Here is a 26,558-nt window from a genome sequence, read left to right on the forward strand (position 1 = left end):
TTTTTCCCCTGACAAAATAGATGTGAGATGTGAATCTTCAGACCTGAGAATCCTAAATTCCAAGTAGGAAAAACAAACCTAAACCTCTAAGTAGACACATTGTGGTGAAACTCTGGTGTGCTACAGATAAGCATGAACCTTTAAAAGCAACCTGAGGGAAAATAAATAAATGGCATGATCTGCCAACATGTATGTTAATTATTCAGTTTCCTGCAGTTGGTAATGAAGGTGTCAAGGATAGAGAAAATTTATTTCTTCTTGAACATATATTATATTTGAGGCATTGTATTAACCTATTTGCAATAGGTTAATTGGCTAGAAAGGGGAGGATCACTAGATTGGATTGGATAGGATCACTAGATCACTTCTTTGAAGTCCACATACAATCTAGTGATCCTCCCCTTTCTAGCCAATGTGAGTTATTGAATCTTCTTTTGAGACTATATCTAGAAATTATAAGTTCCTCAGTATTCTGAAGAACCGAACTCTGTCCCCTTCCAAATAAAAATACTTAATTTTTTAGTCTCCTGTACTCAGCAATGTTCTTATTCCCACATTTGAAATTATGACATATTAGATCAATCAAAGTAAAGTAAATAAGCTTGTAATGGAACAAGTTACTTAAGTTTTTCTTTCTTTTTTTTTTTAAAGACTTAATTTTGTTTAAGAGCAGTTTTAGGTTCACAGTACAATTGAGAAGAAGGTACAGAGGTTTCCCATATACCCCCGCCCCAAAACATGTATAGTCTCTCCCCTATTATCAATATCAATATCCCCCATCAGAGTGATAAATTTGTTACCTTCATGAACCTACACTGATGTGTCACAATTACTCAAGTCCATAGCCTACTTTGGGTTTTACTCTTAGTGTTGTACATTCTATGGATTTGGGAAAATGTACATATTATGTATCCATCCTTATCGTATCATATAGAATGTTTCACAGCCCTAAAATTTCTCTGTGTTCTACCTATTTATCCTATCCCCCACCAGCCAAACCCTAGCAACCACTGGTCTTTTTACTGTTTCTGTAGTTTTGCCTTTTCAAGAATGTAGCCTTTGCACATTCTCTTAGTAATATGCCTTATCATGGCTTGATAACTCATTGCTTTTTAGCCATAATATTTCTTGTCTGGATGTACCATAGTTTATTCATTCACCTACTAAGGGACATCTTGGCTGCTTTCGTGTTTTGGCAACTACCAGTAAAACTGCTATAAATATCTGTATGCAGGTTTTTGTATGGACTTATCTCACCTCCTTTGGGTAAATACCAAAGAGCGTGAGTACTGAATGGTATGATAAATGTATGTTTAGTTTTGTATGAAACTATCAAACTATCTTGCAGAGTGACCGTAGCCATTTTGCATTCCCACCAACAGTGAATGAGTTTCTGTTTCTCCACATCCTCACCAGCATTTGGCATTGTCATTGAGGTTAATTCTTATTAGTAATGCAAATAAGTTTTCTAAGAATGTATGTGGTTAGTGTGACAAAGACATGTAGGAGAGATTGTGATGCATACAATTTTAGAGTTAGAAGCACATTTTATGTATTTATTTCATATTAAGAATTATGTCATAAGGTGGCAGAATGTATTGCTTTAAATTGAGGCATTTAAAAATCATTCTGTCACTGTGAAGCTGAACTTTTACTTGTCAGATGTTTATTTGCCATTGTTGTTTAAAAAAAAGAATTATGTGTTTGTCAGTAAATGCTTGTTGACTCTTTTTGCTGGTGATTACAGCAATAGGGACAGGGATTTCTGAGATGCAAGTGGGGGTAGAACAATGAAAATCAAGCTCTTACTGTACAGACTTTGTGTTTTGTTCCTTGTGAATATTTAAAGTTCAGTTCTGTCATGTAATGATCACTGTGAGTTGCACTTTTGAGATTACTTTTTGTTTCATGTTGTTTCAGTGGTTATATTTTATGTTCTGCTGAAAATACTAAGTGCTTTTTACCTGGATATTTTGACTTAACCCTAGAATGGGTCACTACATCTGGTTTTTTGCTGTTAAAATCATTATAATCAACAACAATAATAAAACTACTTCTAACTTTTTAAGTGTGCTGTCTCTTAAAGTTTCTCTTTTCAGAGGGAGATTTTTACAATCTTTGTCAACCTATTGAATCTTAGAACTAACTAGCTTTCTTGGTACACCTGTCTTATTAGTATTTCCTAGCAAGCCACTTTTATTTAGGTTTTTCACTTTCTTCTTATGTGATAAATCTTCCCCTCATTTCACTTTCTCCCTTTATTCTTCTCCTGAAAGGATGATACTTACTTCTTACTATATAGTATCAAAGATTTGGAAGCTCTTGACTATCTCTTTAATGCATCTTTTAAAATAATTTACCTCTTTTCTCTTTCAGAAACCTTTATTATAGTTACACTCTCCTGTGATTTTGTTATTTCCCAGTATCAATATGGCTCTTGGCTGTTTGAATGTTTGGATGGTCTTTTGTTGTTATTGTTGTTGTTGTCTCAAACAGAGTCTGGCTTTGTTGCTCAGGCAAGAGGGTAGTGGTATGACCATGACTCACTGAAGCCTCAAGCAATCCTCCCACTGCAGCCTCCCAAGTAGCTGGGACCACAGGTGTGTGTCACCATGCCTGGCTAATTTTTTATTTTTTTGTAGAGATGGGGTCCCATTATGTAGCCCAGACTTGTCTCAAACTCCTGAGCTCAAGTGATCTTCCTGCCTTGGCCTCCCAAAGTGCTGGGATTATAGGCATGAGCTGCATCTGGCCAATCTTTTGTTTTATTTTATGAAATTATAGCTTTGCAAGGCTTGTAACAAAAAGAGCAGTCTTCTGGCACCCTATCATCCTCACTGCTTTTTAGAGGCAATCACTTTTCAACTTATTCTTAGATATATACCTCTAAATTTCTAAATAGTAGTCTTTGTTGCAGTTTTCTTATTTTCGATGTTTTTCCATAGAGAAAGTCAGTGTTGGCCCTAAAAGCTAAATCATTCTCTGTGTTAGGCAGGAGTATGTAGATATTATCTACATAATTACTATTGATATGAGGATATATTAGTTTTCTATTGCTGCTCTAACAAATTACCATAAGCATAGTGCCTTGAAACAACACACATTTATTTTCTTGCAGTTACGTAGTTTAGAAGACTGAAATGGGTCTCAGACTAAAATTAAGGTGTCAGTTGGGCTCCTTTTTACAGGCTCTAAGATAAAACCCCTTTCCCTGCTTTTTCTAGCTTTTAGAAATTTCCTGAATTCCTTGGCCTGTGACCTCCTTCCCCCATCTCTAAAGCCAGCAATGTTACATTTCTGTGAGTGTGCATCTGTCATCACATCTCTTTCTCTGACTCTTCTTTTTTGCCTCCTCCTACTACTTTTAAGGATTCTTCTGATTACATTGGGTTCACCTGAATAATCTAGGATCATCTCCCTATTTCAAGGTCAGCTGATTAGGAATCTGAATTTTCCTTTCTATTGTAATATGACATGTTCACAGGTCCTGAGGTTTAGCATATGAACATCTTTGGGGGTGCCATTATTCTGCCTGTCATAGAGGATTTAGTTTTTGGGGCCAATACTCACAGCCTCTGTCTTTTATTCCTTTTTCCTAAATCTTTGAATATAATTATGTCACAGTTTTTGCTTAAATCTATACTCAGTATGAACATATTATAAACATGTATGTATGAGTTAGAATATGCTACCATTGCATTTATTTTTCTTATAAAACTTGTATTCTTGGAGTTAATAACTGTCTTGGAGTTAATAACTGTCTTGTTTTTTTGTTATTGCTTGATTAGTGTTCTATGTACTTATTTTTAATTAATTCCCCCAAACTCTGACATAAACATATCTTCTCTCAATTCCTTCAGGTGTGTGAGATAATTACTTTTAATTTTTGGAGTCATTTTTTTTTTTTGATGCTCTTTCCTTCTGTTTTTCTGTTTGTTCCCTAGGCCTACTATAGAGATGTCTTGAAATTTCCTTTTATCATTGTCCTGGGATTTCCTTTTCTCTGGTTGGATCCCCTGTTTCTTAGACCACACATGTTACTCTTTCTTGATTTACTGTCTTTTTTAGGTGGAGCAAAATTCTCTAGTTATCTTTCTAGTATAGGAAGTAAACTTTTTTCAGGTCTGACATGTCTGAATTAATCTTTATTTTGTCTTTATATGTAATCGATTGGACTGTATATAGATTTTTAGGGTGGGAGTGATTTTCCTACAGAAATCTGAAAGCATCACATTATTGTCTTCTTGCTTTTGGCATTTCTATTGAGAAGTTTGATGCTATTCTAATTGTTTAACCTTTGTTTGTCACCTGTTTTTGTTTTTATATGTGTCTGTCTGTCTTATGTCAGAAGCTTTTAGGAGTGTCTCTTTAGCCCTGATGTTCAGGTGGTATGAGTTTATGTGTGTGTTTTTTTCATTTGTTAATACTGGGTACATAATAAACACTTTTAATTTGGAACTCCTTTTCTACAGTTTGGGAAATACTCTTAAACTATGTTTTTGATTATTTTCCCCATTTTCTTTTAATAGTTCCTTCTAGACCTTTTGGTTTTTAGATATTGGATTGCTTATGTTGATCTTTTCATTTTTCTTCCATTTTCATTCTCTTTGGATTTTTTGGTTTTAATTTATGGGAGATTTTCTCAACTTTATTTTCCAATCTTTTGATTAATTTAAAGAGAATTAGCATCATATTTTTAATTTCTAAGTGCTTGTTTTTGTTGTTTGAATATTTTAAATAAATGTTCATTTCTTACTGCAGTATCTTCTGTACTCTGAGGATAGAAATCATTATTATTATTATTATTATTATTATTATTTGAAGTTTTCTTCCGCTCCTGGCCTTGTCTGTTTACCCCATGTTCCTTTTCTTTATGTTTTAAAATAATATCTGCCTGTCACATTTGTGATTTCCATCTAATATTTAACAATCCTTTATATCGCAGAATGAAGTACAAAATAACTGAAACCTCTGTGTGAGGTTGGAACTTGTTGATTGTAGGGGAATTGGACACAATTCATTTTTGGCTTGAGGATAATCAATTATCAGTGTCATGGTTCCTTTTTCTTGAGCTTGCTCGTTTTTACAGAGAGAAAGCCGTCCATTTCCTTCTTGAGGTTTCTAAGCCTGGTACTTAGTAAAGGAAGGGGAGATCTCATTATCCAGTATATGTATGCCATATAGATTCTAAGATAATTCCCCCCTTTTAGCATATGGTTGTATTTCATATTCCTTAGTTGAGAGTCCTCCTGGTTTAACCTCTCCAAAGTAAACCCTTTAGTCTTCTGCCAGGTGAGTGTCAGGTAGTTACTGGGCTGTGTGGATTACAGGAGAGGATCCTACATGGATTAAGAAAAACGATCTGTGGTCACTAGATAAAATTTTAGCCACGCCTCATCTTTTTAGCCTCATCTGCATTCCTGCCTTCAGAGCTGCCTGGCCTCTTTTTAATTCTTATATTTCTGGGGCTTATTGCAGGATCAATTTGCTTATTAGTTTAATTACCCACAGGCACTTTTCTCTGTTCTACTAAGGCTACTCATTGCTACTTGTTCATCAGATATCCATCTTTCAAAATTTGGATGATAGCTCTTGCTTGTTCGAGAGAGGCCTATTTGGTTCTTGTCTTTTTATTTTCATTTCTTTGTTAGTTTAGTGCCTTAAAATAATTTCTTAATAGTCTTTTGGTGGACTTCAGTGGGGGAACAGAAATAATCATATGGTTTGACTCCTTAATCTTTTACTTCCACAGAGATATACAGATCATTCTCATTAGTTCATCTTTTAATATGTACATCATAACTACAGAAGTGATCATAAGCTGTCTACTGAACACTGGAAAGTTGACACTGAGGGAAAGGTCTCAGCGAGTCTTAAAGAAGTATAGCGGGCAAGAAGGTTGGTGGAAAAAGTATTAGGGTTAGTCTGGGCACCATAGTGAGACCCTGTCTCTACAAAAAAACAGATGTGGTAGAGTACATGCCTATAGTCCCAGCTACCCAGGAGGCTGAGATGGGAGGATCACTTGAGCCCAGGAGCTCGAGATTACAGTGAGGTATGATTGTACTACTGCACTCCAGCCTGGGCAACAGAGTGAGACTCTGTCTCTTAAAAAAAAGAAAAAAAAATTAGGTTTAATGGTACACCACAGGACTGAGATTATGTGTTAGGAGTTGATATTTTTCAGAAAAGTACTAGGAGGATGATATGATTTGGCTGTGTCCCTGCACAAATCTCATCTTGATTTATAGTTCCCATAGTTCCTACATGTCATGGGAGATACCTGGTGGGAGGTAATTGAACATAGGGGTGGTTACCCTCATGTTGTTCTTGTGATAGTGAGTTCTAGAGGGACGTGGTGGTAGGTAATTGAATCATGGAGGTGGTTACCTTCATGCTGTTCTTGTGATAGTGAGTGAGTTCTCAGGAGATCTGATAGTTTTATGAGCAGCTTTTCCCCCTTTGCTTAGCACTTCTCCCTCCTGCTGTATTGTGAAGAGGATTAGTTTGTTTCCCCTTCTGTGATGGCCTTCCCAGCTATGTAGAACTCTGAGTCAATCAAATCTCTTTTCTTTATAAATTACCCAGTCTCGGGTATTTCTTCATAGCAGCATGAGAATGGACTCATACAGTAAATTGATTCCAGTAGGGTGGGGTGCTGCTATAAGGATACGTGAAAATTTGGCAGCTACTTTGGAACTGGGTAACAGACAGAGGTTGGAACAGTTTAGAGGACTCAGAAGAAGACAGGAAAATGTGGGAAAGTTTGGAACTTCCTAGAGATTTGGAAGGCTCACAAGACAGGAAGATCTGGGAAAGTCTGGAACTTCCTAGAGACTTGTTGAATGGCTTTGACTAAAATGCCGACAGTGATATGGACAATGAAATCTAGGTTGAGGTGATCTCAGATGGAAATGAGGAACTTGTTGGGAACTGGAGAAAAGTTAACTCTTGCTATGCTTTAGTAAAAAGACTGGTGGCTTTTTGCTCCTGCCCTAGAGATCTGTGGAACTTTGAACTTGAGAGAGATGATTTGGGGTATCTGGAAGAAGAAATTTCTAAGTGGCAAAGCATTCAAGAGGAAGCAGAGCATAAAAGTTTGGAAAATTTGCAGCCTGATTATGCGATAGAAAAGAAAAACCCAGCTGGACACGGTGGCTAACGCCTGTAATCCCAGCATTTTGGGAGGCTGAGATGGGAAGATCAAAAGGTCAGGAGATCGAGACCATCCTGGCTAACATGGAGAAACCCTTCTCTACTAAAAATACAAAAATTAGCGGGGCATGGTAGCACATGCCTATAATCCCAGCTACTTGGGAGGCTGAGGCAGGAGAATCACTTGAACCAGGGAGTCTGAGGTTGCAGTGAGCCAAGATCATGCCACTGCACTCCAGCCTGGCGACAGAGTGAGACTCCGTCAAAAACAAAAAAAAAAGAAAAAAAAGAAAAAGAAAAACCCCTTTTCTGGGGAGAAAGTCAAGCTGGTTGCAAAAATTTGCATAAGTAATGAGATGCAGAATGTTAATCACCAAGACAATGGGGAAAATGTCTCCAGGGAATGTCAGAGACCTTCATGAGAGTCCTTCCCATCACAGGCCAGGAGGTCTAGTAGGGAAAAATGATTTTGTGGGCTGGGTGCAGAGTCCAGCTCCCTTGCTGTGTGCAGCCTTAGTACTCTGTCCCTGCCATTCTAGTCATGGGCAAAAGGGGTCAAGGTAGAGCTCAGGATGTTGCTTCAGAGGGTGTAAGCCCCCAGCCTTGGGAGGTTCCACGTGGTATTGGTCCTGAGAATACACAGAAGACAAAAATTGAGGTTTGGGAACTTCTGCTTAGATTTCAGAGGATGTATGGAAATGCCTGGATGTCGACTCAGAAGTCTGCTACAGGGGCATAGCCCTCATGGAGAACCTCTGTTAGGGCAGTGTGGAAGGGAAATGTGAGACCAGAGCCCCCACACAGAGTCCCTACTGGGGCACTGACTAGTGGGCTGTGAGAAGAGGGCCACTGTCCTCCAGACCCCAGAATTGTAGATACACTGACATCTTGCACCCTGCAGCCAGAGAAGCTGCAGACACTCAATGCCAGCCTGTGAAAGCAGCCAAGAGTAGGAGTTGTAAACTGCAAAGCCATAGGGACGGAGCTGCCCAAGGCTGTGGGAGCCCACCTCTTGCAACAGTGTGATCTGGATGTGAGACATGGAGTAAAAGGAGATCATTTTGGAACTTTAAGATTTAATGACTGCCCTATTGGATTTTAGACTTGCATGGGCTGTAACTCCTTAGTTTTGGCCAATTTCTCCCATTTGGAATGGATGTATTTACCCAGTGCCTGTACCCCCATTGTATCTAGGAAGTTACAGGCTCATAGGCAGAAGGAACTTGCTTTGTCTCAGATGAGACTTTGGACTTGGAGTTTTGAGTTAATGCTGAAATGAGTTAAGACTTTGGGGGAGTTTTGGAAGGGCATGAGTGTTTTGAAGCATGAGGACATGGGATTTGGGAGAGGCCAGGGTAGAAGGATATGGTTTGGCTGTGTCTCCACCCAAATCTCATCTTGAATTGTAGTTCCCATAATCCTCATGTGTTGTGGGAGGGACCCAGTGGGAGGTAGTTGGATCATGGAGGTGGTTACCCTCATGCTGTTCTTGTGATAGTGAGTGGGTTCTTAGGAGATCTGATCATGTTATAAGGAGCTTTCCCCCGTTGCTTGGCACTTCTCTCTCCTGCCACCTTGTGAAGAAGGACATGTTTGCTTCCCTTCCACCATGATTGTAAGTTTCTGGAGCCTTCCCAGCCACATTGAACTGTGAGTCAATTAAACCTCTTTCCTTTATAAATTACCCAGTTTCAAGTATTTCTTTATAGCAGCTTGAGAATGGACTAATACAGTGGAGGAAAATAGCAGTGCATTATTCTATATTTAATTTTATTATAAAAATTGGTAATTATTTTTAGATTATTATATTGACAGTGCATTATAACTTATATGTCAATTGCAGTACCTTAGGGATACCTCTTTCTTTCCTCTAGTGGACTATGACAATAGGATTTGAGTAAAGGAATATGTGAATACTTTGTAATGCATGTTTTCAAATGTGGGTATTTTCACTATCTTTGTGATTGTCCTTTTGACTCATGTCAGCTTTCTTTACATCCTACAAAAGCATTGTACTCTCTTTCAAAATTAAGTTCTGTATAAAGTTTAGCCAAGTTCTCAGAGTTAAGTACCTGGAACAATAACTGCAGTTATTTTGGCCTCCATAAGTAACAATAATAAATAGTGACTAGTCTTAAGCCACTGTATTACAAGGTAAGGAATGCTGCCTATATCTGAAGCCACGTTTTAGCTTATTTGCTCTTTTTGTTTCACCACATTGCTTCCCTAGTAGTAAATTTCTTTTCACAATTTCTGAGAGAAGTATTTCTGTGAGTGGTACCCTGAGTTGTATAATGTCAAGACTGTACTCCCTTCTGCCTTTCTATTGCTCACATTTGGGGCATTTTATAATTTCAGTTTGATGGTAGAGTGGAAAGAAACTATGATTATTTTTACTAGCTACTGTTCTCTATTTGATATGAATGTCTATCAAGAGATGAATATAACTTTTATATAAAAATCTCTTCCTTATAAAAATCTGAGCTTTTAGCACTAAAAACAAATTATAAAAAACTTTTCTTAAGGAGAAATTATGACATCATGATCTTTTAGTTGTTAAACCAAATTTAAAAATACTTCAGAAATGTAAAGTTAAAAGTGTCGAACTGTATTCTTGATTGTAGTTGTCTAAATCAAAGTGCTTTATATAGGTATATAAGATTTTTTTTTTTTTTAGACAGAGTCTTGCTCGTTGCCCAGACTGGAGTGCAGTGGTGCGATCTCGGCTCACTGCAACCTCTGCCTCCCAGGCTCAGGCAATTCTTGTACCTCAGCCTCCTGATTAGCTGGAATTACAGGTGCTCGCCACCATGCTTGGCTAATTTTTGTATTTTTAATACAGATGTGGTTTCTCCACATTGGCCGGGCTGGTCTCGAACTCCTGACCTCAAGTGATCCTCCTGCCTTGGCATCCCAAAGTGTTCGGATTACAGGTGTGAGCCATTGCGCCTGGCCAAGATTGTTATCAGAAGATGTTTCAGACAACTTATGATAAGAGTCTTATATATAACATGTATGAGATATTAAGAAATACTTATTATTTATGATTCAAGGTAGAGTATTAAGTTTTGGAAACTATAAAAGAAGCCATGTTATAAAATAATTCTAAAGAAACTGATTTGGTCTATCCGTATTCTTTTGCTCTTGTATATACCGGAAAGTAATTCAGATTTTTGGTTCTGAACACCATCGACGACTCTTTAGAGAATCTTTTAGTAGCTCTTGTGTGCTGACTACTATATAGGTTTCCTGTATTTCTTTTGAAAAATTGGTATTGAATGAGAGTTTGACCCTTAAGGCTTGAGAGCCAGGGGAGGAAAGGGTATTAGGTTCTTTTTCTCTCTCATCATCTAACATAGTGATTGGAACAGAGTAAGTTATCCATTGATTATAGCTCCCTGCAACCACAGTAGATGTTAAATAGAGTAGCTCAGCATCCTTTGTTATAAAGAAAAATGAGATCCAGGCTTTGCCACTTTCTGACTTGGGCCTTTGCAAAATCCTTATTTCTCCAATCCTTTTTTAAATATATATATATATATAGAATGAAAATAGTAATAGCTCCTAAGGATTATTTTGTGTGTGCTGAACAAATAAAATAAACTAGGCATCATGCATGGCACTCAGTAAGTGCTCAGTGAATGTTAAGTGCTATGATTACTATTATTGATACTACTGCTGCTGCTACTACTACTACTACTCCTACTACTACTACTACTACGATGATGATGATTGTATTAGCATTTTTGGCATCATTTAATTTTCTGAGACATTAAAATTTCCTGAGACATAAACTTTGAGAATCTGTTAAAAAATGCTTTAAAATGCATAAATATACAGCATTTTAGATACCATTTCATAGGTGTAATGAACTCCTTAAAGTATGCTCTAGACCATAGGTTTAGAACTCCTTCTCAGAGGATAATGGGTACCACTTCAAATGGACACAATTCAGGTGGCAAATATTGGAAAATAGCAACCAATCAGTACACAATTATATAAAGACAAAATACAAATTAGCAAATTAATAGCTCCAAGTATTAGTCCATTCTCATACTGCTGTAAAGAACTGCCTGAGACTGGGTAATTTAAAAAGGAAAGACGTTTAATTGACTCACAGTTCCACATGGCTAGGGAGGGCCCAGGAAGCTTACAATTATGGCAGAATGTGAAGGGGAAGCAAGTACCTTCTTCACATGGTGGCAGGAGAGAGAATTGCCAGCGAATGAGGAAGTGCCATGCTTTATAAACCATTAGATCTTGTGAGAACTCCCTCACTATCATGAGAACATCATGAGGGAAACTGCTCCCATAATCCAGTCACTTCCCACCTGGTTCTTCCCTTAAAACCTTGGGATTATAATTCAACATGGGGTTTGAGTGGGGACACAAAGCTAAACAATATCATAAGGGTTGATTTGGGACAAGGTATTTCTCAGGATAACATTCTCTAACCATTTGCAAATCATTTAATGTGCTTGTTAAATAGCAGAATTCTGGGCCATAGCTCAGGACGACTGAATCATAATTTCTTTGAGAGATTATGAGTCTTCTTGAATACCCTAAAGCCAAGGATTTTAGAATAATGTTTAATACAACTTTCATAGAAAGTGTATGGTCCTCTTAATTATTCATACATAGTTAAAGAAGCTTCAAAAACAAAGGATGGAATTATTTAACCAAAGTATGGAGAGGGAAAAAGAAGTGAAATTACGTTGGTGGGTTTTCATGAATAATTGGCAAAATGAGTGATAAAATCTTCTGTGATGGGATCAGATTGTGTTAAACACCCTAGATCTTTCACATAGTAACTGTTGTCCTCTGGGCAAAAATTAGTCACCTTCTCTAATCTATTGTATCCTCATCTGTAAAGTGAAGATAATAATAATATCTATAATATAGGCCTGTTGTAAGGACTGAATGAGATAATGTACATAACACATACTTAAGTCCTCAGTAAATGTTAATTGATTAGAGTTAATTGTCATTATCATCATCATCATCACTATCATCACGATTTTAGTGGTGGTTGTCCATACTGTCAGTATAATATTCTTAAGGTTTCTTTGCCTGTATAATTCTCACCTACCCTTAAGGATCAAAATGAGGTTCTCCCTTTTGATTACGTTTTCCAACCATTTATTTATGGGAATTATTACCTTCTGTGCTTTTATATCCTTTAGCAAGTAGTACATAATAAAGATGTTAATATCTACTTTTTGGTTAATTTATAAAAATTTATTTGCCTCCTTTTTATCTATACGAAGCATGTGAATTTTATTTATAAGCTATTGTATTTTAACACAGGAACTATTTGAGCTACAGGTTGAGTGACCCCCTACTCTGAAAATTCAAAATCTGAAATGTTCTAAAATCTGAAACTTTTTGAGAGCCAACATGACTCTCAAAGGCAGTGTTCATTGGAGCATGTTTGATTTTTGATTTTCAGAGTGGGGATGCTCTACTGGTAAGTATATAATACAAATATTCCAAAATTCAACAAAATCCAAAATTCAAGACACTTCTGCTCCCAAGTATTTTGGATAAGGGATCCTCAACCTGTATTTTGTTTCTGTTTCCTCATTTCACCTGACCAAAATATTTCAGAGAATTTGTTTTCTCAGGTAGGTTTTTTTTTTTTTTTTTTTTTTGGGACGGAGTCTCTCTCTGTCACTAGGCTGGAGTGCAGTGGCGCAATCTCTGCTCACTGCAACCTCTGCCTCCCGGGTTCAAGTGATTCTCCTGCCTCAGCCTCCCGAGCAGCTTGGACTACAGGTGCGCGCCGCCATGCCCAGCTAATTTTTGTTTTTTTTTTTTTTTAGTAGAGACAGGGTTTCAGCATGTTGACCAGGATGGTCTCGATCTCTTGACCTCGTGATCCACTTGCCTCGGCCTCCCAAAGTGTTGGGATTACAGGCGTGAGTCACCGTACCCAGGCTTACTTGGGTAGTTTTATGTTTAAATGTCTCCACCTAGGCCGGGCATGATGGTGCATGCCTGTAATCCTAGCACTTTGGAAGGCCGAGTTGGGTGGATCACCTGAGGTCAGGAGTTCAAGACCAGCCTAGCCAACATGCTGAAACCCTGTGCTACTAAAAATACAAAAATTAGCCAGGCTGGTGGAATGCGCCCATAATCCCAGCTACTAGGGAGGCTGAGTCAGGAGAATTGCTTGAACCCGGGAGGCAGAGGTTGCAGTGAGCTGAGATTGCACCACTGCACTCCAGCCTGGGTGACAGAGCAAGACTCTATCTAAAAAAAAATAGGAAATAAAAAAGAAAGTCTTCGCCTAAATTAAACGACTTTATAAGTTAAATTTGTTTCAAAAAGAAAAATCTTACTCTGTTTTCTAAAGCCAAATATGATTTTTAAAACTATTTCTTGTTTTTTTAAAAAGTATTCGTGCATTTACTATTATTTCTTGAGCTTGACTAATCAAGAATTGAATGCATAAGTATAGTTATGAGAGTTCAGCCCATTTATTTTAAATTTGCATCCTTTCACCTCTGAAACACTAAACTATGAAACCTAACACAAATACTGTAAGAACATCTGAGGTGGACAGTTAAAGTATAATTAAGTTTAAATGCCTTGGTGAAGGAGTATAAAAATTATTTAAATTCAATCGGCTAGTACATTTGCAGTTTTCTTTTATTAGGTGTGAAATCTAAGAATCCCCTGCCAACTCTTGAGGGCTCAATCCAGAATGTTGAATTGAAGTACTGCAGCACATCATTGGTCAAATGTGCCTCTGGGACCATGGGATCAATAAAAATTTGTGCCAAAGCCCCAGGTATGTGCAGCTGGACCATGTAAAACTTTATTGCCTGTATAGGAGAATTGGCCTTGCGTTTTACAAGGAGTGTTACTGAAACAAGAATTTACTCATTGTTCCTATGAATCAGACGTTTTAAATTTTTACTTAGATATTTTTCTAATTGTGCCAGGATGATACTTCTTGACTTTAACAAATTTTTATTTAGGGAAAAACACTTAGTTTTATGAATAGTTATGAGGGAGAAAAATTAAAGGAATGTTTATTATACTTTTTGGGGGAATAGGAGGTGTATATATATGTATATAATATGACACTTAAAAAGTTGTTACTGTAATATAATTAAATAGGAGACCCAGTTGTTTTTAAATTTTGGTTGTAAATGACTTTACCTTCCTACCAATATTTTATTTCATAATATATTTTTAAAACTATTTGTGATTTTTTTCAGTGCAAACTAATTTTAAGGTAAGTTTATAAAGGTCCAGATTTCATTTAATTTTTAGAAGACAGTGTGTTTAGTTGTTTCCTTTTATAAACTTTTTCTGGACATGTTCTGCATTCATTAGCAAATATGAAAACTTAAGAGTTAAAAATGCTTTACATTTTATGAGACTCAGTATAATTAAATGTATAGCTAATATTATCAAATAAAGTTGAAATGTTATATTATGGTGTTAGTATATTTTAAAATCAAACATTCTCAAGTGACTCATGTTTTATTTTTGTTATTGTTTTATAAATATTTCTTTTCAGTTGATAGTGGAAAAGAGAGGTTGATTCCCTTGCTTCAGGGTCCTTCTGACACTAAAGACCTTCATAGCACCAAGTGGCTCAATGAGAGTAGAAAGCCAGAGTCTCTCTTAGCCCCAGATTTGATGGCCTTTACAATCCAAGTTCCACAATATATTGACTACTGCCACAATTCCAGTAAGTACAAACCTATCATTATTCCCTTGTTTTGCATTTTTTTTTTCCAGAAAGGCTTTTAAAATTGTTTTTTTTTTTTTTAGCTATTTTTGTCAATTTGCTTACTCTGCAGCTGTGCTTTTTCAAAATTCAAATGAAGAATTTTGGTATCACTTTTGTTAATTGAAATGTGTTTATAAATAATAATGATTTTATTTATATGAGAGAATTTAGCTGTGTGTATAGTGGTTAACTTCAGATTCGTATATATAAGGAACAACTGAGTTTTAAAATGTAGCATATCATTATAATGCATATTTTCTTGGGATAGTAGCACTTTGTAACCCACCGTTTGTCATGTGTAAATTGGTGTTTTTACCTTCTGTAATTTTTTAGGAATGAAAAGATTTGATGGTAGAACTGAGAAAAAAATCTCAGAGGTCATTATCTCATTTCTTAGAGTTTTATTTTTTTCTGGTAGCACTTTGAATAGAATCTATTTCATTTTATTCAACACTGTAATAGCAGAGCTATACCTCTCATGTTGAGAGAAGGTATCAGAAGGATCAATGAAGACTGAGAAAAGAAAAATGTATGATAGGTAGAGATCACTATCAGCCATGAATTCACTTAGCCACTATGTGGTTAGCAAAGTCAGGGTGTTCGGTCAATGAGGCTAGCAACATGATAGTAATATAGACATTTGTTTTAAAAGATAGGTGGTCCACATTTTCTCTCTAGAAGTAACTGGCCAGTGAGTAGTTTCAAATAGCTGCTTTAGAGTAGAGCTTCATTAACATTATTCAACAAGTACTGTAGCTTATAGAAAGTATGTTCAGCACTAGTATGTTCAAGTAGAAACTATGAAAAGATTTGCAATTAACTGAGCAGAGACTATGTAGAGGTGAATATTGAATAAAGCAGTGCACAAGTGAATATATACAGGGACATAAAACATTTGAAAGATGAGTATATTATGGTAATATTTGCAGTTGAGTGGCATCCACATTGAAAACTGGAAATTAATATTTGAAAGGTGAGTCTAAGGATGCTGTCTCTCAGCATGCTTCTAAGGACAGCACACCTCAAAAATAAGACTGCTTCATGCTAAAAACTCTCAATAAATTAGGTATTGATAGGACGTATCTCAAAATAATAAGAGCCATCTATGACAAACCCACAGCCAATATCATATTGAATGGGCAAAAACTGGAAGCATTCCCTTTGAAAACTGGCACAAGACAGGGATGCCCTCTCTCACCACTCCTATTCAACATAGTGCTGGAAGTTCTGGCCAGAGCAATCAGGCAGGAGAAGGAAATAAAGGGTATTCAATTAGGAAAAGAGGAAGTCAAATTGTCCCTGTTTGCAGATGACATGATTGTATATCTAGAAAACCCCATTGTCTCAGCCCAAAATCTCCTTAAGCTGATTAGCAACTTCAGCAAAGTCTCAGGATACAAAATTAATGTACAAAAATCACAAGCATTCTTGTACACCAACAACAGACAAACAGAGAGCCAAATCATGAGTGAACTCCCATTCACAATTGCTTCAAAGAGAATAAAATACCTAGGAATCCAACTTACAAGGGATGTGAAGGACCTCTTCAAGGAGAACTACAAACCACTGCTCAATGAAATAAAAGAGGATACAAACAAATGGAAGAACATTCCATGCTCATGGGTTGGAAGAATCAATATCGTGAAAATGGCCATACTGCCCAAGGTAATTTATAGATTCAATGCCATCCCCATCAAGCTACCAATGACTTTCTTCACAGAATTGGAAAAAACTACTTTAAAGTTCATTTGGAACCAAAAAAGAGCCTGCATCGCCAAGTCAATCCTAAGCCAAAAGAACAAAGCTGGAGGCATCACGCTACCTGACTTTAAACTATACTACAAGGCTACAGTAACCAAAACAGCATGGTACTGGTACCACAACAAAGACATAGATCAATGGAACAGAACAGAGCCCTCAGAAATGATGCCGCATAGCTACAACTATCTGATCTTTGACAAACCTGACAAAAACAAGAAATGGGGAAAGGATTCCCTATTTAATAAATGGTGCTGGGAAAACTGGCTAGCCATATGTAGAAAGCTGAAACTGGATCCCTTCCTTACACCTTATACAAAAATTAATTCAAGATGGATTAAAGACTTATATGTTAGACCTAAAACCATTAAAATCCTACAAGAAAACCTAGGCAATACCATTCAGGACATAGGCGTGGGCAAGGACTTCATGTCTAAAACACCAAAAGCAATGGCAACAAAAGCAAAAATCGACAAATGGGATCTCATTAAACTAAAGAGCTTCTGCACAGCAAAAGAAACTATCATCAGAGTGAACAGGCAACCTACAGAATGGGAGAAAATTTTTGCAACCTACTCATCTGACAAAGGGCTAATATCCAGAATCTACAATGAACTCAAACAAATTTACAAGAAAAAAACAAACAACCCCATCAAAAAGTGGGCAGAGGACATGAACAGACACTTCTCAAAAGAAGACATTTATGCAGCCGAAAAACACATGAAGAAATGCTCATCATCACTGGCCATCAGAGAAATGCAAATCAAAACCACAGTGAGATACCATCTTACACCAGTTAGAATGGCCATCATTAAAAAATCAGGAAACAACAGGTGCTGGAGAGGATGTGGAGAAATAGGAACACTTTTACACTGTTGGTGGGACTGTAAACTAGTTCAACCATTGTGGAAGTCAGTGTGGCGATTCCTCAGGGATCTCGAACTAGAAATACCATTTGACCCAGCCATCCCATTACTGGGTATATACCCAAAGGACTATAAATCATGCTGCTATAAAGACACATGCACACGTATGTTTATTGCGGCACTATTCACAATAGCAAAGAGTTGGAACCAACCCAAATGTCCAACAATGATAGACTGGATTAAGAAAATGTGGCACATATACACCATGGAATACTATGCAGCCATAAAAAATGATGAGTTCGTGTCCTTTGTAGGGACATGGATGAAACTGGAAAACATCATTCTCAGTAAACTATCGCAAGGACAAAAAACCAAACACCGCATGTTCTCACTCATAGGTGGGAATTGAACAATGAGAACTCATGGACACAGGAAGGGGAACATCACACTCCGGGGACTGTTGTGGGGTGGGGGGAGGGGGGAGGGACAGCATTAGGAGATACACCTAATGCTAAATGACGAGTTAATGGGTGCAGGAAATCAACGTGGCACATGGATACATATGTAACAAACCTGCACATTGTGCACATGTACCCTAAAACCCTAAAGTATAATAAAAAAAACAAACAAACAAAAAAAATAAGATTTCAGCCTGGTAAGAATGGGTATGGAACCATAAAGAACGAATGATTAGACAATGACTCCCAGATCCAAAGTAGGGTTTTCCCTATAGAGAAAAGATTTTACCAATCTTTTAAGGCAGGGATTGGTAAATACTTTATTAAAGGGCCTGACAGCTAATATTTTAGGGTTTATGGCCCTTATAGTCTCTATCTCAACTATTTCTGCTGTTGTAGCACAAAAATAGCTACAGACAAGACTTAAATGAATGGATGTGACTGTGTTTCAATAACGCTTTATTTATAAAAGCAGGAAGTGGGTCAGATTTGGCCTATGTAGTTTGTCTAACATGGTTATAGGAAGAAGGAATTGGTGGATAAATATCATGGCTTTGTTAATGCCTATTTAATCATGTTCCTTAAATATATTGTTTAGTAAACTTCCTTATAGAATTACCCATATAGTAATTTTTGTTTTCAAATAATAAACTTAAGATGATACTAAAATGACCAGACCATTCAGTTACAATTTTGATACCAAAGAAGAGATTAATCTTACTAGAATCTTGCCACTTATTCTTGAGTTGGACAGGAACTCCTAATATTTATTTTACCATATATACAATGAAAATAAATTAATAAGTCGAGCGTATTTAAATATTCTGTTCTTCAACAATATATTATCTTTTATAATTTAAATGCATTTCTAGGGTCACAAAAATTTATTTTTGTTTTTAACTTTTTATATGGCTCTAAAAGTAAACTGGTATAAGAAAAAATTATCTGTGACACCTATAATATTTATAAAGTTTTAATTTTTTCTTGCTGTTAAGGAAATTCATCTAATCTGCAACATCAGTGTTATGGATAGTGGTATGTTTATGGATTTGTGTGTAAAATTTTAATGTGATCATGTATTTAATGCTTTGAAAATATTCCTTTGGGTATGTTTGGAACCTAAAATGTAATATATTTTAACTTAAAACTACATTCACATAGTTTATTTAGGGTATTTTTAAATTTAAATTTTTCATCCACCTTACAACTGCCACCCACATTCATGGCTTAGGTATTTATGATATGGTTTAGAGAGCTCATAAGTACTATTTTTATGCCAGTTTTAAAATAATTTGAATTAATCTTATGTTCTTATAACAAGATTTAATTTGGGTGTATATGTATATATGTGAGTATGACTGATGTTATAGACAAATCGTAAGTAAATCTTAAATGAAAAAATTAATAATTCCTTAACAGTCCTTCAAGACTTTACAAAAATATTATACTTTCAGCAACTACTTTCCTGACCACTGTATCTAAATTTCTCTCTCTGTCTCCTGCACACGTATTGACACTTCTTACTTATTTCTCTACACTTTAGTTTTCCTTAGTACTTATCAGAATCTACCATACAATGTATGTTACTGATTTATATTGTTGATTATTTCCCCTGCTATTAGAATTTTATGCTTCATTTGGGCAGGGCGTTTTGTCTCTTTTTGGTCACTACTGTATTCCCAGCGTCTAGACCAATACCTGGCACATAAGCTATCAATAAATACTTATTGAATGAATAAGCAAGTAACTGATGATTACATTTACTTTTCTTTGGTTTTTGAAGTTGAAGCATCTAATGGAATAGAGACAGGAATCTTTCCGGAGGCTTGAGGGAAGAAAAAGATGTTAGGTGGTTAAATCTTTTAGGTGAACAGTTAAAGGGAAGCATGAGTGGTCTCTGCTTGTGTTTTCACAAACAGATAGATGTCCAGGTGAGGTTGTTAATGAACTTTTCTCATGGGCTTATAGAATTTGAATGATGATCATACTAACTGGCTTTTTTTGGGTCATGGCATGACGTGTGGAAGACAGCTGGTCTTGTGCATATACTCTCAAATTGAGGGGGATGGGTGGTTAAACTGGGGACCAGCAAATGTTGCAGATGTTATGTAAAAGTCAATTAGGAAGTGAGTTTTGAGAGGAGCTAATTACTTAGGCAGCCTTTTGACTGTGATTTGAGAATGTGACGGAATGGACAGCTTTATTAGTGGGGATTTGGAATTATGACAGAGAGAAATATTAATGGTGTTAGTAAAACTCATTATAAAAACAGTACTTTACAATTAAAATGTCACATTTGTGTAAATTATTTTATTTGCTTACAAATCAAAACTGTTTTAGGCAGAGAAAATATTATTTGTGTCTTGCAGAGGAGGAAATAGATGCCTAGAAGTTCAATGACTTGTCCAATTGCCTAGCAAGTCAGTCTTTGAACTAGAAATTGGAACTTCTAACTATACAACATTTTTCCACCATGTTGGGTGTTGGGCTGTTTATCATTTTCTGTTTTAACTTTAGAATCCACCTCACTAAACACTGTATCCTTCAGTCTTAGAAGTTCCTAACATAAAGGATCTCCTTTTTTACTTTATATTAAGCGCTGTCATAAAAGCCACACTGTCATGATCTTACAGCATTGTTTTGTCTTTGAAGTCTCAGCAATCCCCTTTACACTTCTCCCTCTTCCCTCCTTGATTGCATTCTGCCCTTGACTAACTCTGATTAACAGCAAAAGAGCTGAAGGCTCTTATTAGAATACAACATGCCAGCACACATTCTGTATTTATGGTTACTTTTTAGGGGAACCATTTAATGACACATTTCTTAGGTTTGTATAGATACAACAGGTCAAATAGAGAAGTAGATGCTTCTCTGGTTCCTTCATAGGTAGAAGCACTTGGTGACTATAACTGACATATGTAAAACATTTAAAAATAGGTTCTGCCAGGTGCAGTGGCTCATCCCTGTAATCCCAGCACTTTGGGAGGGCTGAGGTGGAAGGATCACTTGAGCCTGGGAGGCAGAGGTTGCACTGAACCAAGATCACGTACTGCACTGTAGCCTGGGTGACAGTACGCAACCCTGTCTCAAAAATAAATGAAAATAAAAATGAGGTTCTAAACATTTTCTTCCCTTATTTTTTATTATTTTTTAGACAGAACCTTGCCCGGGCTGGAGTGCAGTGGGCGTGATCTCAGCTCACTGCAACCTCCGCTTCCTGGGTTCAAATGATTCTCATGCCTTACAGAGGCGCACCACCATGCCTGGCTAATTTTTGTATTTTTAGTAGAGATGGGGTTTCACCATGCTGGCCAGGCTGCTCTTGAACTCCTGGCGTCACGTAATCCACCTGCCTTGGCCTCCCAAAGTGCTGAGATTACAGGCATGAGCCACTGTGCCCGGACTCCCTTGTCTTTTTAATGTAGACTTTGGCTCTTCTTATGCTATATTTTGCCTATGATTCATAGCAGGTTCTGCTTGCTAAAGAGTTCTGAGTCTTTGTTAATCATGATATTAATGTGTAAATAAATTTTGGAGTGTCTGCTATTTAGCAATATAAAATGACCATGAATTCTATCAGCTTAGAATCAAAAGAATTTAGGCCATCATTTCAATTTCTATTTTTTTTTTTTTTTTTTTTTTTGATACGGAGTCTCACACTGTCGCCCAGGCTGGAGTGCAGTGGCGCGATCTTGGCTCAATGCAACCTCCGCCTCCCAGGTTCATGCCATTCTCCTGCTTCAGCCTCCCAAGTAGCTGGGACTACAGGCGCCTGTTACCATGCCTGGCTAATTTTTTGTATTTTTAGTAGAGACAGGGTTTCACCACGTTAGCCAGGAAGGTCTCGATCTCCTGATCTTGTGATCCACCTGCCTCTGCCTCCGAAAGTGCTGGGATTACAGGCGTGAGCCATTGCGCCTGGCCCATCATTTCAATTTCTAAGCCAGTGTTAGTTCTGTTTACGTGTCTCCTGCTCTCTCTTTGCTCTGGCTCTGCTGGCCTTTTTTGATGTTCTCTGTGGTGGTTATGTATTTACATATACTGTTTTTTTCTGTCTAGGATTCTCACAACCATCCTTACCCTTTTTATACCTGTTTATTTCCAGCTCAGTCTCAAGATCTCAGCTCAACTACTGTTTCTCCAAGGAAGACTTCTGTGACTCTGCCTTTTCCCTACTCCCTCCCAAGCCACTCAATTTAATTAAGTACCTCTCTTACATTCTTTCATAGCTGTTAAGATGATGTATATTTATATATGTCTTTACTACTTGACAGTAAGTTCCATGCGGGCAGAATTAATCACTGGTTGCTTACCATTTTATCTCCAGGGCCTATCACTGATGAATGCACAAAGAATGCATGAGAAATCATTTGTTGAATGAATGAATAAATGAATGAACATTTATGACAGATGTTCAAGGGTATAAATTTGACAGATAAATAATCAATTCTTGATACATGTTAGCCTCCTTTTCTTTTCTCTATTTCTGTTTCTTCCTCCTCTTCCTTTTCCTTCTGCATATATCTACCACTAGAGAAAATATCTACCAATATCTTCCTCTGTAAGACAGTTCTAATTACTATTAGATTATTTATTCACTGGACTATACCTTCCATTTCCTGGTCTGATTTTATTCTTATAAATGACATGAAATAATATATCAGCCTGAAATGTACCTGACAACACATATTATCTTACCTTTCTTAGCTTTTTTCCCCCTTCCTTTCATGTGGTATTCATCCTCTTTAGTCTCCAGCATTTACTGCTATGGTTGATCATACCTGTTCTATTCAATCCTTAGTCTCTCTTGGCTTCTAGGTGTTCAGAGACAAGTCTCTATAGCAGTGGTCCTCAACCATTTTGGCGCCAGGGACCTGCTTCATGGAAGACAATTTTTCAATGGACTTGGGTGGTGGGGGATGGTTTCCAGATGATACTCTTCCACCTCAGATCATCAGGCATTAGATTGTCATAAGGAATGTGCAAGCTAGATCCCTCGTGTGCGCATTTCACAGCAGGCTTTGTGCTCCTATGAGCATCTAATGCTGCTGCTGATCTGACAGGAGGCAGAGCTCAGGCAGTAATTCTTGCTTGCCTGCCCACTCCTCACCTCCTGCTGTGTGGCCCAGTTCCTAACAGGCCACAGACTAGTACAGGTCCATGGCCCAGGGGTTAGGGACTGCTGATCGATGGGTCTTTTTTGTTTTTGCACTTCTTGTGAATGGAGGCACTGACTGCCCTTAGTTCTGGACTGTCTATTCAAAGATGTTCTTACAGTAAACAACCTTGGAAGACAAATATCATGTCTTATTCTGGAGCAAAGAGAAAGCATGCTTACTGTTATAAAACATTTGGTTCCTTAACTTAGGGTTCATCTCCTGTTATGTAATTCACTGCATGTACAGGCAGCCATCTGAACAGACCTGCATACCATCACTTCTGTGAGACTTGTGGGCAAAGGGAACTGATGCAAATATGTTGATACTGGTGTTGCTTCCTGTGCCATAAGTAGTAAAGTCCTTATCTGTGACTTGGGATCCTTGTCTTCTGCAGCCTTCATGAAACTGTGGTAGTGTATGATCTTAGGTCCCTAACAATTCTTGACACCAGAACAATGTCGTTTCTTGGTTTTCCTTGCTTTGTTCCCCTCCTTGAACATGTTTCTTTCTTCTGTTCCTTAAATGTAGGTTGTTACCAAGATTATGTTATTGACCCTGTCTTTGTATCTGAATGATCTAATCAATACATCTGTTTTCAGCAACCAACCATAAGTCTATATCTTTCTGTCCATTTATTTTCTTTTGAGATCTGGACTGCAAATTTCAGCTGCTTCTTAAATATTTTCTTTGGATATTTTAATGGTACCTAACACATTCAAAACTAAACTCAGCATAATTTTTTATTCCCTATTTCATACTTCATTATTCACTCTTTCAGTTAATAATGGCACTATTTCCCTCTTAATACTGTCAATTTCAGTACTGCCTTGATTCTGCCTTCTTTCTTCCCTGCACATGGTTGATGTTTTACAAAAGCTTCCACAACCCCACCAATTAAATATCCTAGGCAAAACATCATAAATTTATTTCAGTAATTTTCTATATGATTTGTCTTCAGATTGTCAAACTGACTACTTCCACTACATGTTTGAAAATATCTTCTTTAAAATGTTACTCCAAAATTTAACACAGTCTTCCACATGCCACAAAGTACAATATATATACTTCTCAGATTTGTGTAGGGAACTTCTATTCAGTTGCTATTTGTCTTGAGCTTGTACGCTACTTGGAAACCGTGGATCTTTTTCACACGAACTACTCTTAAGACATTTTTACATATTTTATATGTCTACATTAGTTTATGAACCTACGTGGAAAGCTTTATACTTATTTCTATGAAATTTCACCTAATTGATTTTGGTCCACCATTAATGAAGATGATACCTTTTAAAGTATCTGCTTAGCTGTAGTCATTTGTGCAATTCGGATGCACATGCTATTTTTGCTTTTAATATAATGGAACTAAAAATAACGTTTTTTACTAAGGTAAGAAAAATAGATTTATATGATTATGATGTTATTTTAAAATAATTTAAAATAAGTGTTCCTCTTAACGTATCTTTAAATGTAATGCCAATGTAAACCAGTCTTTTTATTATCTTGTATAATTTGTTTCAGAATTAAGTAGTATAAATTTTTTAACTTTACCAAATTGTGATAAATTAAAAATAATTTAAAATTGTACCCATCGCACATGGGAAACTTTTGATCATTGTTATTGGAAAGGAAAGCCACAATTATAATTCTAATCTCTATAAATTAGCTGTTACATTGGAAGGTAGTTCTTTGTCTTGATTAAAACATACCAGCAAACAGACACACTCTTTTGTTTCACCGTTTGGAGTTGGTTGGTTAGAATATATTGTTTAGGAGTTTTAAAAATGGAGACAGTATTTTATGTTGTAAGTTTTAATTTGTAGGGAATATCTTTTTTGGTTTCAAAAAACTCTGCTCCTAATGTAGAAATAAGTGAATTGCCTTGAAGTTATATGTTTAGTATTTTTGACAGAACACATGAGTAAGAATGCTTATATATTGTAGCAATTAAAGACAATTCACATTTGTGGTTTGGGCATAAATGTGTAAAAATTATACCCATCTATCTTATTACATTTCCTCTTTCCTCCCTGAGGACGTTACTATGTACTTTATCTGTAATTGTTGCCAGTTTTCTATCATGTTCCCACTGGGCTTCTGGTGCAAAAAATCTTATCCTCTTGATGACAGAGCTTGCCTGAATGATTTCATGCTCCTAGCATTTTTGTTCACGGGAATTAGGGGTAAAATGTAACTACAGCTGAACAGAGCGTCTATTTTTGTAATTTTGGAGTTTAGTCTCTGTTATTGGAACTAAATGAAGAGATGCAGGTGTTCTCCAGTCCAAGCCCTTTGGGAGTTTTGGTGGTAGATGCTTGAAAAGAAAATGCATGTGTTTCCACAGTCAAACAGCAGCTGTGAGACAAGGATTTATGCTTTTCTCAGAACTTTGGGATTTCAAAATGTTACATTTAATCACAAGCCCAGAAAGGGGAGCAAATGTTAAAGATGTTATGCATAAAAGTAAGTTTACTGATTTCTTTACCATACGAACTAGTTGTGGGAACATAGGAACAAAGTACTTTTTAATCATAATGCAAACAACTTCTAAAGGATTATGATAGTTGTAAGGACATTGCCTTTTGAAAATGTTACATTTGTAGTGCAGAGAATTTTTTTATCCTACTAATTTCTTAAAATATATTGATTTTTTTCCCGTTTAGAGATACAAACACTTACATCCACAAGACGAAAAGTGTGGTAAACTATTTGCCATATGCATTTTAATTTTTTTCCCCAAAAAGTTTAATAAATATCTTATTGTAAAAACAGTATTTTCAAGTACTAGAGATGTCAAGTTCTAGCTAGGATAGTAACTAATTTACAGATATTTAAATACAGGTGTATATTTAAATGTTTACACAAAACAATGCGTATATATATATGTTTAAAATATTTTTTCTTTTTTCAAATCATGAAATTACTTTGTGTTAGTTGATTTTCAAATTTATCTTTATTAAAGCACCACCTTGCAGTATTTCTTTGCCGTTCTCCTATTTTTATTGCTCTGCCTTTTTAGCATAATCATTCATTTATTCATCTAACAAGTATTTATTGCATATTTTTTGTGCATAGAACTATAACGATGCATCAAAGTCTCTACAGTGAATCAACTTCTAATGAGGAGTAAGCATATAAACAACTACAGCTGAATAAATGAATGATATAAAGGCTTATATTTTGGGTTCAGCTTCATCCATTATAAATTATGTTACTTTGAGCAAGTAAACCTTTCTGAGTATTGGTTTCTTTTTTTCTTTACTTTTTTTTTGAGATAGGATCTCACTCTGTCATCCAGGAAGGAGCGCAGTGGTGCTTGCATCCTCTACCTCCTGGGGCCCAAGAGATCCTCCTCCCTTAGTCTCCCTAGTAGCTATGACTACAGGCATGAGCCGCCACACCTGGCTAAATTTGTGTG

At 36.6% G+C, this 26,558-nt stretch overlaps 1 protein-coding gene across 1 annotated transcript in view; it reads left to right on the plus strand.

Moving 5' to 3' along the window:
- The window catches only part of VPS13B (vacuolar protein sorting 13 homolog B), a 915,321-nt gene that overhangs the window by 255,788 nt on the left and 632,975 nt on the right, over positions 1-26,558 (plus strand). The window contains exons 18-19 of the mRNA XM_032760928.2: positions 13,814-13,948; positions 14,687-14,860. Coding sequence (XP_032616819.1) covers positions 13,814-13,948; positions 14,687-14,860 — 309 coding nt within the window. The remainder of the gene's footprint in view (positions 1-13,813; positions 13,949-14,686; positions 14,861-26,558) is intronic.

The sequence above is a fragment of the Hylobates moloch genome, unplaced genomic scaffold (assembly GCF_009828535.3).
Source record: "Hylobates moloch isolate HMO894 unplaced genomic scaffold, HMol_V3 SCAFFOLD_9, whole genome shotgun sequence".
Classification (NCBI taxonomy): Eukaryota; Metazoa; Chordata; class Mammalia; order Primates; family Hylobatidae; genus Hylobates; species Hylobates moloch.